The sequence below is a fragment of the Pelodiscus sinensis genome, chromosome 25 (assembly GCF_049634645.1).
Source record: "Pelodiscus sinensis isolate JC-2024 chromosome 25, ASM4963464v1, whole genome shotgun sequence".
Classification (NCBI taxonomy): Eukaryota; Metazoa; Chordata; order Testudines; family Trionychidae; genus Pelodiscus; species Pelodiscus sinensis.
In genome coordinates this window covers 3,719,075-3,730,329 of record NC_134735.1, presented here as the reverse complement: position 1 = coordinate 3,730,329, position 11,255 = coordinate 3,719,075, and the positions used below count along the sequence as shown (strand labels likewise).

The 11,255-nt window shown below is 54.7% G+C and overlaps 1 protein-coding gene and 1 long non-coding RNA gene across 2 annotated transcripts; both read left to right on the top strand.

Annotated features, from left to right (window-relative positions):
• The first annotated feature begins 2,817 nt into the window (after positions 1–2,817).
• Positions 2,818–5,656, top strand: LOC142819889 (uncharacterized). Its single transcript, XR_012897566.1, has 3 exons — positions 2,818–2,915; positions 3,466–3,556; positions 5,498–5,656. It is a non-coding gene; the product is annotated as an uncharacterized LOC142819889 (long non-coding RNA).
• A 2,437-nt stretch (positions 5,657–8,093) lies between these two features.
• MARCKSL1 (MARCKS like 1) lies at positions 8,094–11,242 on the top strand. Its single transcript, XM_006117551.3, has 2 exons — positions 8,094–8,475; positions 9,894–11,242. The coding sequence occupies exons 1-2, from the start codon at positions 8,380–8,382 to the stop codon at positions 10,515–10,517; spliced, it is 720 nt and encodes a 239-aa protein (XP_006117613.1). The 5' UTR covers positions 8,094–8,379; the 3' UTR covers positions 10,518–11,242.
• Positions 11,243–11,255: the final 13 nt, after the last annotated feature.

The window sequence follows — 11,255 nt, the reverse complement described above, 5'->3', positions numbered from 1 at the left end:
TTGTGGATGCAAGTTACACCGGGATAATAACAGTCCCTAGCTCTTGTAGGGCTGACTTACACCTTCAGCTTATTCTTCCTCTTTGCAGCTACACCATATAAACCCCTTTCTATGGAGGTGATGCGGTGCAGTGTGGATGGAGTTAACTCTCCTTTAACTGTATTTAAAAGGGTACCGCTCTGGTGGGTGGACAAGGCCTAAAGACGGATTTAGAAGCTGAACACTGGGCAAAGACTCCAAAAGGCCCAGGGGTGTGTTCCACGCTTCTGTGCGGGTGTCTGGATCTCTTCCAGCCCATCCATTTCCTGCTCAAAGCAGCACCACTGCTGGAATTCTCCCTGCTGAAATTCTCTCCTCACAGATCCTTTACCTAGTTAATACCCTTGCTATTTTTACCAACCGAACCTGCTCTGGCCTTTGTTCCATTGTTTGGTGGGGCCCGGGTGGGCACTAAGATCCACCAGGGATGATAAGACACTTGCGAATAGCTCTGTGTACATGAATAAATAACCACAGGAACTGTCAAATGCAAATTGAAGGAATCACAAAGGCGGGAGGGTCAGGGTGTGTTGCTTATTTACATAGATTAGAAGCTCTCCAGGCAGGGACAAGGGTGGCTTGTGTGTCTTGCAGGGGGTTGGGCACCTCATGCGTCATAAATTCATCAGGCTCCTCATTTTAACGAGGCGCTGAAAGTGGAAAACCACAGAGGCACCCAGCTCCCGTGGGAATGATCAGCCTGCAGGAGAAGGGAGGTGAGGTCATTTGTTGCTGGACCAGCTTCTGCTGGGGGAGGTGAAAGAGACAAGCTTCCGAGCTCTCCCTCCCAGCTCTTCTGCAGGTTTTCCAACTCCGCAGAAGCACGTCACTTTCACCCAGCCAAGGAGCTGGCCCAGGAAAAGATAACGCTTCGCCCGCCTTGTCCTGTATCCGGAGACCTGGGCAGTGACAACAGCCCTGCCACCAGGACTCAGCTACACAGACAGACTCCTCTGGCCGTCGGCTAGAAAAGCCAGTCGACTCCACGTCTCTGCTTTCCTGGCACCACAGAAATCCCAAGGAATTGTGCAACCAGGAGCTTATCCAACACTCACTGAAGTCAGTGGAAAGACTCCTAGTGACTACAATCTGGTTTCCATGGAGGCCTGCGATGCTCATCCATAATCTCCCAGCTTTATGTATTGCAGGGAGGTTGCAGAATCGCATCTCGTTAGGCTAGAGGGTTTTTCTGTTCCAATTCACATTGAAAACCCCGTTGTTGTGCAGGGTGTTGCCTGTGGAAGGCACACACCTGCTGGGTGTGGTGCACGGTCCTATGGAGTGGCATGTAGGGTGGCCAGATGGTTTCAACAAAAATACTGGACACACTTGACATGACATCACAATCGACATCGCATCTTAGTTAGAAAATACCGGACACACTTGACATGACATCACAATCGACATCGCATCTTAGTTAGAAAATACCGGACACACTTGACATGACATCACAATCGACATCGCATCTTAGTTAGAAAATACCGAACATTTCTATTTTCTTAATTTGTTTCCTGAACAGAAAGCTCAAATACTGGACTGTCTAGTTCAGAACCGGACACCTGGCAACCCTAGTGGCATTGAGGCCACTTACAGAGCATGCGTGTGCTCAGCAGCCAGCTGGCTTGTCGCTCAAGTGGCAGAGGCTCTTACGCTAAGCTCCAACAGTTCAGGCTCGGTTCTGCCTGCCGGCGTTACTCCTGAGGCTGGCCTCCACCCCAGAAGTAGCTGCACTTCAGAGGCATTGTGATTACAGGGGCAGGGCCGGCCCAAGCCATTTTGGAGCCCCGAGTCCGGGCGCGTGGTGCTGCCCCCGGGCGCACAGCACATGCGCCGGCCCGTCCCCCCGCAAGGAGCACGGGCCCACCCCCGGTGCACACGGCGCATGAGCTGCCCAGCTCGGCTGCTGGCGCGCAGCCCGGGGCCCGCCTCCCCTAGGGAGCATGGGCCTGTCCCTGAGGCGCACGGCGCATGCGCTGCCTGGCCCAGCCCAGCCCCCGCTGCTGGCACATAGCGCCTGGCCATGCAGGGCCCCGTAGCCGTAGGGGGAAGGGTGCTGCTGACCAGCACCGCAGTGGGCCAGCACTGCGGTAGCCGGACGCGCGGCGCCTGATGGCAGCTATAAGGGATGCCACGCGCCCCTTACAGCTACCAATAGGTGCCCCCCATCTGTTGGCGCCCCAGTCAGCTGCCTGGCTCGCCCACCCCTTAGTCCGGCCCTGTACAGGGGTGAAAAGATTTGTCACTTCGCACGTGCCTGGTGCCAGCACTGTACTAAACAGAAATTCAGACACTCCCCCACCTGCAAAAGGGTAGAAGACAAGCTCCCAGATTCGCAGTCCGATCAGCACAGATGGCCTAATGCCCCCGGAATCCCCTGGGGGAAGTATTGGGATGTCCACGTTACGGCACGTTTTCCTGACCCAGAGGTAACCCGGGGACTTCCTCTGCTTACGAACCTGTCCTGCTGGCCTCCCGGGAGAAGGGAGATTGAGGATCTTTCGGAGGGAAAGCTACAGAAACACCACGAGAAAAAAGGGGCTTTCCCCTCCCCCCTTCCATGCAGGTCTGCATCTTGACCTGGCTCATCACGCCACCATTTGCCCTGGAGAAGCACCACGTCTGCCTCCCATCCCTTCAGCGCTAGCCCGTGATTACTGTGGCAGGGAAGCAGCCGTGCGTCAAACACTCTCCACCCCGGCACCATGAAAAAGGGAGACAGGCGCCGCGTGCGTTAGCGTTTCGCTGCGCGCGTGTGTGTAGGGGAGGGAACTAAACACACAAATCTCCCTCTTCCCACCAGCATGCCCCGGAGCAGCGAGCTCACTGGAGCGGCTGAATTCTCCCTGACACCGACCTCTCTGCGGCTGCTCCGGGTGGTACGTTATGATGTCTCGTCTACCCCCTTGACAGTCTCAGGCTGTCTTTGCCAGTCTGTCAGAGCAGGGCTGTGCTGCAGAATGCACTTAGGGCTGGACTGCGAGATGGGATCCACAGAGCAGAAGCATCGGCTGCATGTTACCAAACACAATCCAAGGACCCTTTTTCTCTAGGGCTGTTTGCTAGGGAAGGGACGGGTTATTATATGGGAGGCGGGGATTGTTTACTGGAACGTGGGAATGGGGGGGCAATAAAGAGGATACCTGGTCCACAAAAGCTGCCCTGGACACACCGAGCAGTCGCACCAATGCAGCCTGGCCTGCCCGGCCAGATCTCGGCCAGCGGAATTTGCCATCTGTGAATTCCCCCAAAAGGCAGACTAAACTAAACCGCACGTAGGACCCTTCATCTCTGTAAACACTGGGAAAGCAGAGCGCTGGCCAGCACAGGGAAATCCAGTGAGTTTGGGGGATGCGCTTGGTTTTTTTTCGTGCCTATTTCCAGCTTTGGCCTTGGCTTTTCTTTCTATGACTGTCGCTGCATTTTCAGAATCCCGCCTAGACCTTCTCTAAGGAACTTCCCACGCTTAGACATATAGGCCGACGTTTGTGCAAGATATACGTCCACTCGTGCTAGATGTGTAAGTAACATTCATCCACTACAGGGGTGGGGAACCTAAGGGCCAGGGACTGGATGCGGTTCCCGGCTTGCCTGGATCTGGCTCCCGAGGCTCAGGGCTAGCCCCCAGCGTTGGGGAGTCCATGCTAGCGCTCCAGCCCCCCTCGCCGAGCGGGAACACACAAAATCTACTAGCCTGGGCCCCCCTGGCATTCGAGGGGAATGTGGGGAGCGTCTTTCTCCTTCTCAGTTGGGGCCCACATCAGTGAGGTTTGGGGGTTTTTTTGCTTCTCACTTGGGTGCAGACCCCAACTGATTTTTTAGGGGCCAGCAGTCTCTGAGGCAACATAAAGGTTCCCCACCCTGATCTCCTGCAAAACGACCCCACCCATGGGGGAGGCTCGGTTCAAACAACAGAGCTCATAGGTAGACCCTAATTATGCGGCGAATGCATTTGGACCAAGCCTTTGAACTAGGCTCTTGTTAACCGCTATGATTGGGATCTAACCCAGTTCATTTGCTGGGGATCCAGCCCTGCCTAGCTGGGTTGGCCAGTCCTCCTGCCTCCCAGCTCTCCGCATGAGGGGGACATTGGAAAGCAAACTACACCCGGGGAAAAACACCCTCCTGTTTGCATGGTAGCTGAGGAACCCTGGGATTTTCCCAGAATGCACCAGCACCAACGAGGTGAGGCTGCTGGTCTGGCGAGACCCAAAGCGTTGACACACTTCAGCGGAGAAACTCTGAACAGGGTCAGAAATGAGTCACGCTTACCGGCGATCTAGGTGCAGCAACAGGCGCGTCCAATGATTATTCGGTGACGTCTCCATCGACTCCACAAACACTGGCCCTGCCATTGGGAGCAAGACCAAGGCATGAAGGGACGCCAAAGACTGAAATCTCTTCTCTCCACTCCACTTCTGGGGAGAGATGTCCTAGGGGTGTGCTCCAGAGGAAGCCGGCTTTGCTTCCGCGCTCTGGGCTGTACCTGTGTTATATATAAGCAGAAGACAACTAGTCTCCAAGGCTATCCACAGGGCCCCTTTCAGGAGCACTGCTCGAAAGCCGTCCCAACCACTCCCAAAGGAAATGAACGAACTATGGCTTAATAACATGGCCGGCTGCACCGCAACTGACCAAAGCCACAGAACCTCCAAGGCAGTGGTTCCCAAACTTTTCAGCATCACGCCCCCTTTTTGATTTTTGAGAAACCCTCATGTCCCCACCCCCAAAAAATAGCCACAAAACTTGTTGAGGAAAAAAAAAAAAGAAACTGACCAGGGACAAAAAACAAAAATAGCAGCAAAATTTGGGGGGGATTAATGGGTGGGAGCGGGGTCTGGGTCACCTTGTGCGCCCCCTGGAATTTCTTCTCGCCTCTCCAGGGGGGCATGCCTCCCGTTTGGGAACTCATGCTCCAAGGAGACTCAGAGTCCTGCTTTTTGCATAAAAGAGCAACATCAGTAACTTCAAATTCCCTCCTTGGATTCTCATTGTGTCCCAGCAGATAAAGGGGAAGGGGGACACAAGAGTTGCTCTCAAGTTCTTCGTTTGAGAACGAAATTTCATGCTGAACTCAAAAAATCGCAGTGTTTCCCCAGCAGCGTGTAAAGGAAAAACTTTCAAAAACAACAGCCTAGTAGCACCGTGACGCTGGACCCTTCTCCTCCTTCGGGTTATGGGGGCTTGCCACATGGGCTAATTCTGAACACATGCTCAGAGGCTCCTTTGCAACCCTTGTGGGCAATTGTGCAACTCCCAGATTGTAGATATGGATTAAAGACCAGGAAGACAAAGAAGTCGCATGGCAGCCATTCAAAGCCTTTATCAACTGAAAGCCAAGAGTCAATAAGGACAACATGGCCCAATATAATTAACACAGAAATGTTGCTCCAGCAGGGGGAAGACAAAACATGACCTTGTTGGTAAAACACACACAACAACCCATTGTTTTCCCTCCTAGATGCTGGCCTTGATCCTACACTGCCTTGTGCAGCCCACAGCTGGGTGAGCTAGCCTGCTGCAATCCTGCAAAGATGCCCATGTGGCAACGACAGCCAAGCATTCGCTCTCTGCATGGAGCCTCGCGACCACGGACTCCCAAGACTGCAGGGCAGGCGAGCACAAGGGACCCCGCCAATATTCCCACTCATCTTTTCCTTCCATGGGCAGAATAAATGTTTATGTGCTCCGAGGCCTGTGCGAATGTGCACCACCAGGAGAAACACAAAACCTAGCGGCGGGCGCTGTGCTAATCAGATGGGCAGCCTGGGAATCGCTCCTGAAGTGCCCGGCTCACAGTCCTGCGTGGATCGAACCCTGTTGCGCAATCCGTGGCCCGGCAGGAGGGAGGGCAACGTGGAGAGCCGGTAGCCAAGTTCATCCCTCGAATGAGGAAGATCGCATGTCTCCTTAGACAGCCACATGCTCATTCTCCATCTAGACCCCAGCTCTTGGCTGCAGCAGCGGAGGCATGTGGCCCATACAATTCATCACCTCTACACGTGTCCCTACAGAATCATAGACCTGGAAAGGACCCCAACAGGTCATCAAGTCCAGTCCTCTGCCCTCAGGGCAGGACCAAGCACCATCTAGATCGGGGGGGGGGGGGGCAATAATGTTTTGCCAGGGGCCACTTCAGAAATGTTTGAAGTGGCCACGGGCTGCACAGGAAGGGGCAGGGCCAAGATACTTCCAGGTTCCCCACCCCCAGACTGGGGGTGAGGAAGCGCCTTTGCCCCTCCTACATTCCCCTAAGTGCCCATGGAAGGAGACTTCCTGTGCTTCCCTGCCACATGCTCCTGGCAGGGCGGGGAGAAGCTTCACACACTCCCCCACTCCCAGGCCCTAATTGGCCTGGGGCAGGGGAGCAACAGGGCTTCTGCCGGCTGGATCCACCTGCATGGTGGGCCGGATTCAGCCCACGGAGGCCCTTTTGCCCACCCCGATGTAGATCATCCCTGACAGGTGTCTGTCTATCCTGCCCTTAAATATCTCCAGTGATGGAGATTCCACAACCACCCTAGGCAACTTATTCCAGTGTTTCACCACCCGGACAGGCAGGACATTTTTCCTAATGTCCAACCTAAGCCTCCCTTGGTACAGTTTAAGCCCACTGCTGTTTGTCATATGCTCAGAGGCCAAGGAGAACAATTTTTCTCCCTCCTCCTTGTAACGCCCTTTTAGGTACTTGAAAGCTGCTCTCATGTCCCCTCAGTCTTCTCTTTTCCAAACTAAACAAACCCAATTCTTTCAGCCTTCCCCCACAGGCCGTGCTTTCTAGACTTTTGATCATTTTTGTTGCTCTTCTCTAGACCCTTTTCACTTCGTCCACATCTTTCCTAAAATGTGGTGCCCAGAACTCGATTCTCTGGCTCATGTAAACTTTGGTGTCCCTGGAGTACCATAGGCAAAGACTAGCCAGAACCAAGGCCTACTTATGACATGATTGATCTTTTCAAAAGGACAGGGCCCAGATAAACATCAAAAGGGCCTGATTTCCAACAAGGCTGAGTGCAAACAACTCCAGCTGACATTAATGTGAACTCCATGATTATCAAAGCAAATTCTCCTCTGTGTTATAAAACCCACCCTTTCTCTCGCTTATAGGGACCATGTCAATTTGAAATCTAGTCAAATTTGTAAAAAAAAAAAGAGCTCAGTGTAATTTCAGGTGCTACTTCCGCCTTGACACTGTTGTGGTTTTACAATGGCATTTTCCTGTTTCACTAAGTATTTTTCCTGTAGTGCTGCATGGAAGTCCCACACAAATTGCAAGGCAAGGGGAACCAAAGAAGCAGGGAGACCGAGACCAAGGGCTGTCAAATGCACAACACAAAGTTGGGGGAAGGGGGGGGAAATGGGGAAAAATGACTTGCTGGTGCTAAGGAGGTGGGGGAGGATTTTTAATACTACCCAGTGCAAATTGCAGACAGAAGGGCACGTTTTAAGTTGTTGGCCTAACTACAAAGCTAAACCCCGTGTCACAATCCAATCCAATCCAATCCATTCCCTCCCCCCCGGTGTTTCTTTCTACTTTTGACTCACCCTGAAGAGTGAAAGCAGACAGGGTCAGTTTCACGTTTGTTTCTAGTCAGTTTCACTTTCACAGGGCAGTGAAAGCTGCAAGGTTAGGGTGCAAGGGGCTAAGGGAGGAGGCTGTGTGCGCAAAAGCGGGGTTACCCCCACCAAAGTCTCCCCAGTGTGGCTGTGAAGTCGTGTAGCACCAGCCACAAACCAAGCTCGCCAGGAAGCCCGTGGAAGAGCAGTCTCCACACAAGGACAGAGAAGGGGCTGGCAAGAAACAGCGAACTCTTGCATTTCCCCAGACACACACCGAGGACTCCCCTCACTCACACCGTATCTGCGCCCACCTGGCACCCCCATCCTAGACCCCCCCCCCCTTTGCACACGCTGCAGGGGGGACTAAGCGTCTGTCCCAGCCTGAGTGTGTCTCCCATTGTACTGGGGGGTGCTGTTCCCTCCCCACGCCTGCCATTGGGCGGGCATTTAAATGCCCGACACGCCCCTGGCTTTTGCGCGCTTATTAGCAGGCGCTCCGGGCGGGGAGGGGCAGCTCTTCTCAGTCTTTACCTCGTTCCGTGCGTGGAGCTGCCGAGGCCAGGCTGGGGTTTTGCTAGCCGCTGGGCGAGGGGAGCGCCTCTCCCTCGCTCCTGGGATCTGTGCCTTGGGGGTTGGGTTTTTTTTTGTCCTCCCCCCACCCCAGCCAGGACTGACTTTCCCAGCAGTTGGGGGGGGAGCGGCTCTCTCCATCGCTCCGGATTGTAGGAGCCGAGCAATTCTTGCGCGCGCCTAACTCCCCTCGACAAGCCGCCCCCAGCCAGCATGGGAAGCCAGGGCTCCAAGGCAGCCAAAGGAGAGGCGGTGGCTGAGAAGTCGGCGGAGGCTGCCGCTGGGTCTCCCTCCAAATCCAATGGACAGGTGGGTGCCTCGTCTGGCTTGGGGAGGGGAGTTACAGTTTGGGGGCGTCTTTTGCTTCCCCCCTGGCTGTGTAAAGGGACTCTCGGAGGAGGGGGGCGCGAACCCCCCTGGAATCGCTAGGGAGGGGTTAATGGCTGCTGGAAAATCGCCCCCCCCACTGGAGGGGGGGGTCTTCTCCCCCGCCCCCCGTTTTCTCTGTTTCCACCGCAGCCTCGTCTCGAAAGCAGCTTTCGTGGGGGTGGGGGGCGACCCCACCCTGCAATCCCCATGACCCCTCCCGCCCGGGTCTGGCTGCAGATCGCGGCGCGGGCCGCCTTTGTTTGGCGCTCGAGCCCAGCGGCAGCCCCCGGGAGCGGGGAGGAAAACAAAGGACCCGGGGCCAGGGCGCGCTGGCTGGCTGGCTGGGGGGGGGGGCGATGGCCGCATTTCAGGGCGAACCCCGGCGCGCTCCCGAGGACGGACCCTGCGGCGCGGGGTGGCGAGTCGCGAGCTCCTAATGCCTGTCCCAAGCGCCCCCAGTTGGGGAGGGGGAGCGCCTTCCTCTGCCCCCCCCCAATCAGTGGTCGAAGCCTCCAGGATCACGCTGCAGGGGCGCTTAGGGATGGGGGGGAGACAAGGCAGCGGGGGGGGGGGAGCTTTGCAATTCGAGGGTTTTCTTCTCGGGGAGCTGGGAGCCTCCCCACTCCCTCTTGGAGCTCTGGGGGGGGGGTGACTGCAGGGCTGGCTCCCCACGGAAGGGACAGGGACTCTTTTCAGTGAAAAGCAGACCCTAGGCAAAAAGGGGGGGAATAAGTCACGGCTCCATCTCTTCTTCCCCCCCCTCCCCGCCCCGCATGCTTGCATCGTGCAACAATGCCTCTAGCAGCCAGCTCCCACCCCTCCAGGGCTCTGGAGATGGAGCACTGGCGCCCCCTGGCGGCTCCCGTTAGGCGGACCCCCCCCCCCCCCAGTTTAGGCTGCTGCTTGTAGGGGCTTAGCTGCGCTGGCGACTGCCCCGCTGAGACGGAGTTGCCACCATCCGGCTCTAAAGCGCTGCTCCCTGCAGGGGCATACCCGCTCCATCAGCTGGAAAGCCCCCAGCCTGGAGGGGTGTAACTGCACCGCCCCCAGCACATTCTGCCCTGTCTGGAAAGCAATGCAATTACCCCCCCCCCCCCACACACACACACTGGTGCATGCCCTGGATTCTGAGCCATCCCTCTCTTGCCCACTGGAACAAACTGATCCGGGTTTCATAGCCACCACCACCAAACTCATGTGGGTAGGTGAAAACACCTTTTCATCCTACCCAGCTAGAACACCGTCCTGGGGCCAGCGGTGGTGTGATGGGGGTAGGGGGAGCAGTGTCTAGTGATGGGGGTAGGGGGAGCAGTGTCTAGTGATGGCATCTAACATGGAACCGTTCCCTCTTCCAATAGGAGAATGGCCACGTGAAGATAAATGGAGATGTCTCGCCAAAGGCTGATGGAGAGGTCCCACCGCTGAATGGCAATGGGTCTGCAGAGCCAGTCAAAGAGGAGGCCAAGGTGGAGGCTGGCAGCGGGGATGCCATCGAACCAGCTCCAGTTGCTGAAGGTGGGGAGGCTAAGCCTGATGGGGCAGCAGCCTGCAAGGAGACCCCCAAGAAGAAGAAGAAGTTTTCTTTCAAGAAGCCCTTCAAGCTGAGTGGGCTCTCTTTCAGGAAGAACAAGAAAGAGGCCGGGGATTCCACCGTGTCTTCCCCCACAGATGACCAGGCCAAAGCAGAAACCAAAGCTGAGGAGAACCCTACCTGTTCCACCAATGAAACTGAGCAGACCAATGCCACGCAGGAAGGGAAAGCTGAGGAGACAGCTGCTGCAGTGGAGAGCAGTCCAGCTGCTCCTGCAGCTGAGGGGCAGGAGGAAGCCGAGCCTAAAAGGGAAGAGGCAGAAGCTGGGGAAGCTAAGGAGCAGCAGCTGGGGGAAAGCCAGGAGGCTACCTCTAAGCCAGAGGAATCCTCAAAACCTGTGGAGCCTGAGACCAGCACAACACCTGCAGCAGCTGAGCAGAAGGAAGAGTAGAGCCCACCTGACATGGTCATAACTTAAAAGACATTTTGTGCCATTCTCTTCATCCCAATAACACCATGGACTTGCTGCCTTGCCCACACCTGTATGTTCAAAGTAGAACTGACACCACCCAAATAAGACACCTGAATTATTTCTCTCCTTTTCCCCCCTTCATGCAGCTCACTGCTAGGAAACTGGTCTGGATTCCCACCATCAACTTTGGACTAGTTTGCTGGAATCCTTTAAAACTGGAGGCAGATGATCCTAGATGTAACTGGATTCTAGTCAAGCTCCATCTATTCCACCAAACTCTGGGTGCTCTGCTGACCTACTGCCTCTTCTCCACTAATCTTCCAAGCAGCTTTCTGAAGTCCAATAAGCCAGTGACTGTTCAGATTCTTTCTTGATTTTAAATCCCTGGTTCTGACATCATTTAAAGTATTTTGTGCTTTTTATAGAAACCAACAGTTAAAGCTAATCTGGTTAGTTTTTTATAATGTCTTACTATTGGCTTAAAACCATAAAGCTTGTAAGTCCGCTGTGTTTAATTTTACTTCTATGGGGTAACTTTTGTGGGGTGGAGGGAGGGAGAATGCAAACTATATAATGTGAAGTTTTTTCCTCTGTAAATAATTTTTAATGGCCAAAACCCTTGACTTGCAATTTTCTAACTTCTAAAAAACTGTCTGGGTTTCCTTGTAACACTTGAAAGGAATAAATTGACTCCTTTTGGGGTATATACATTGACTC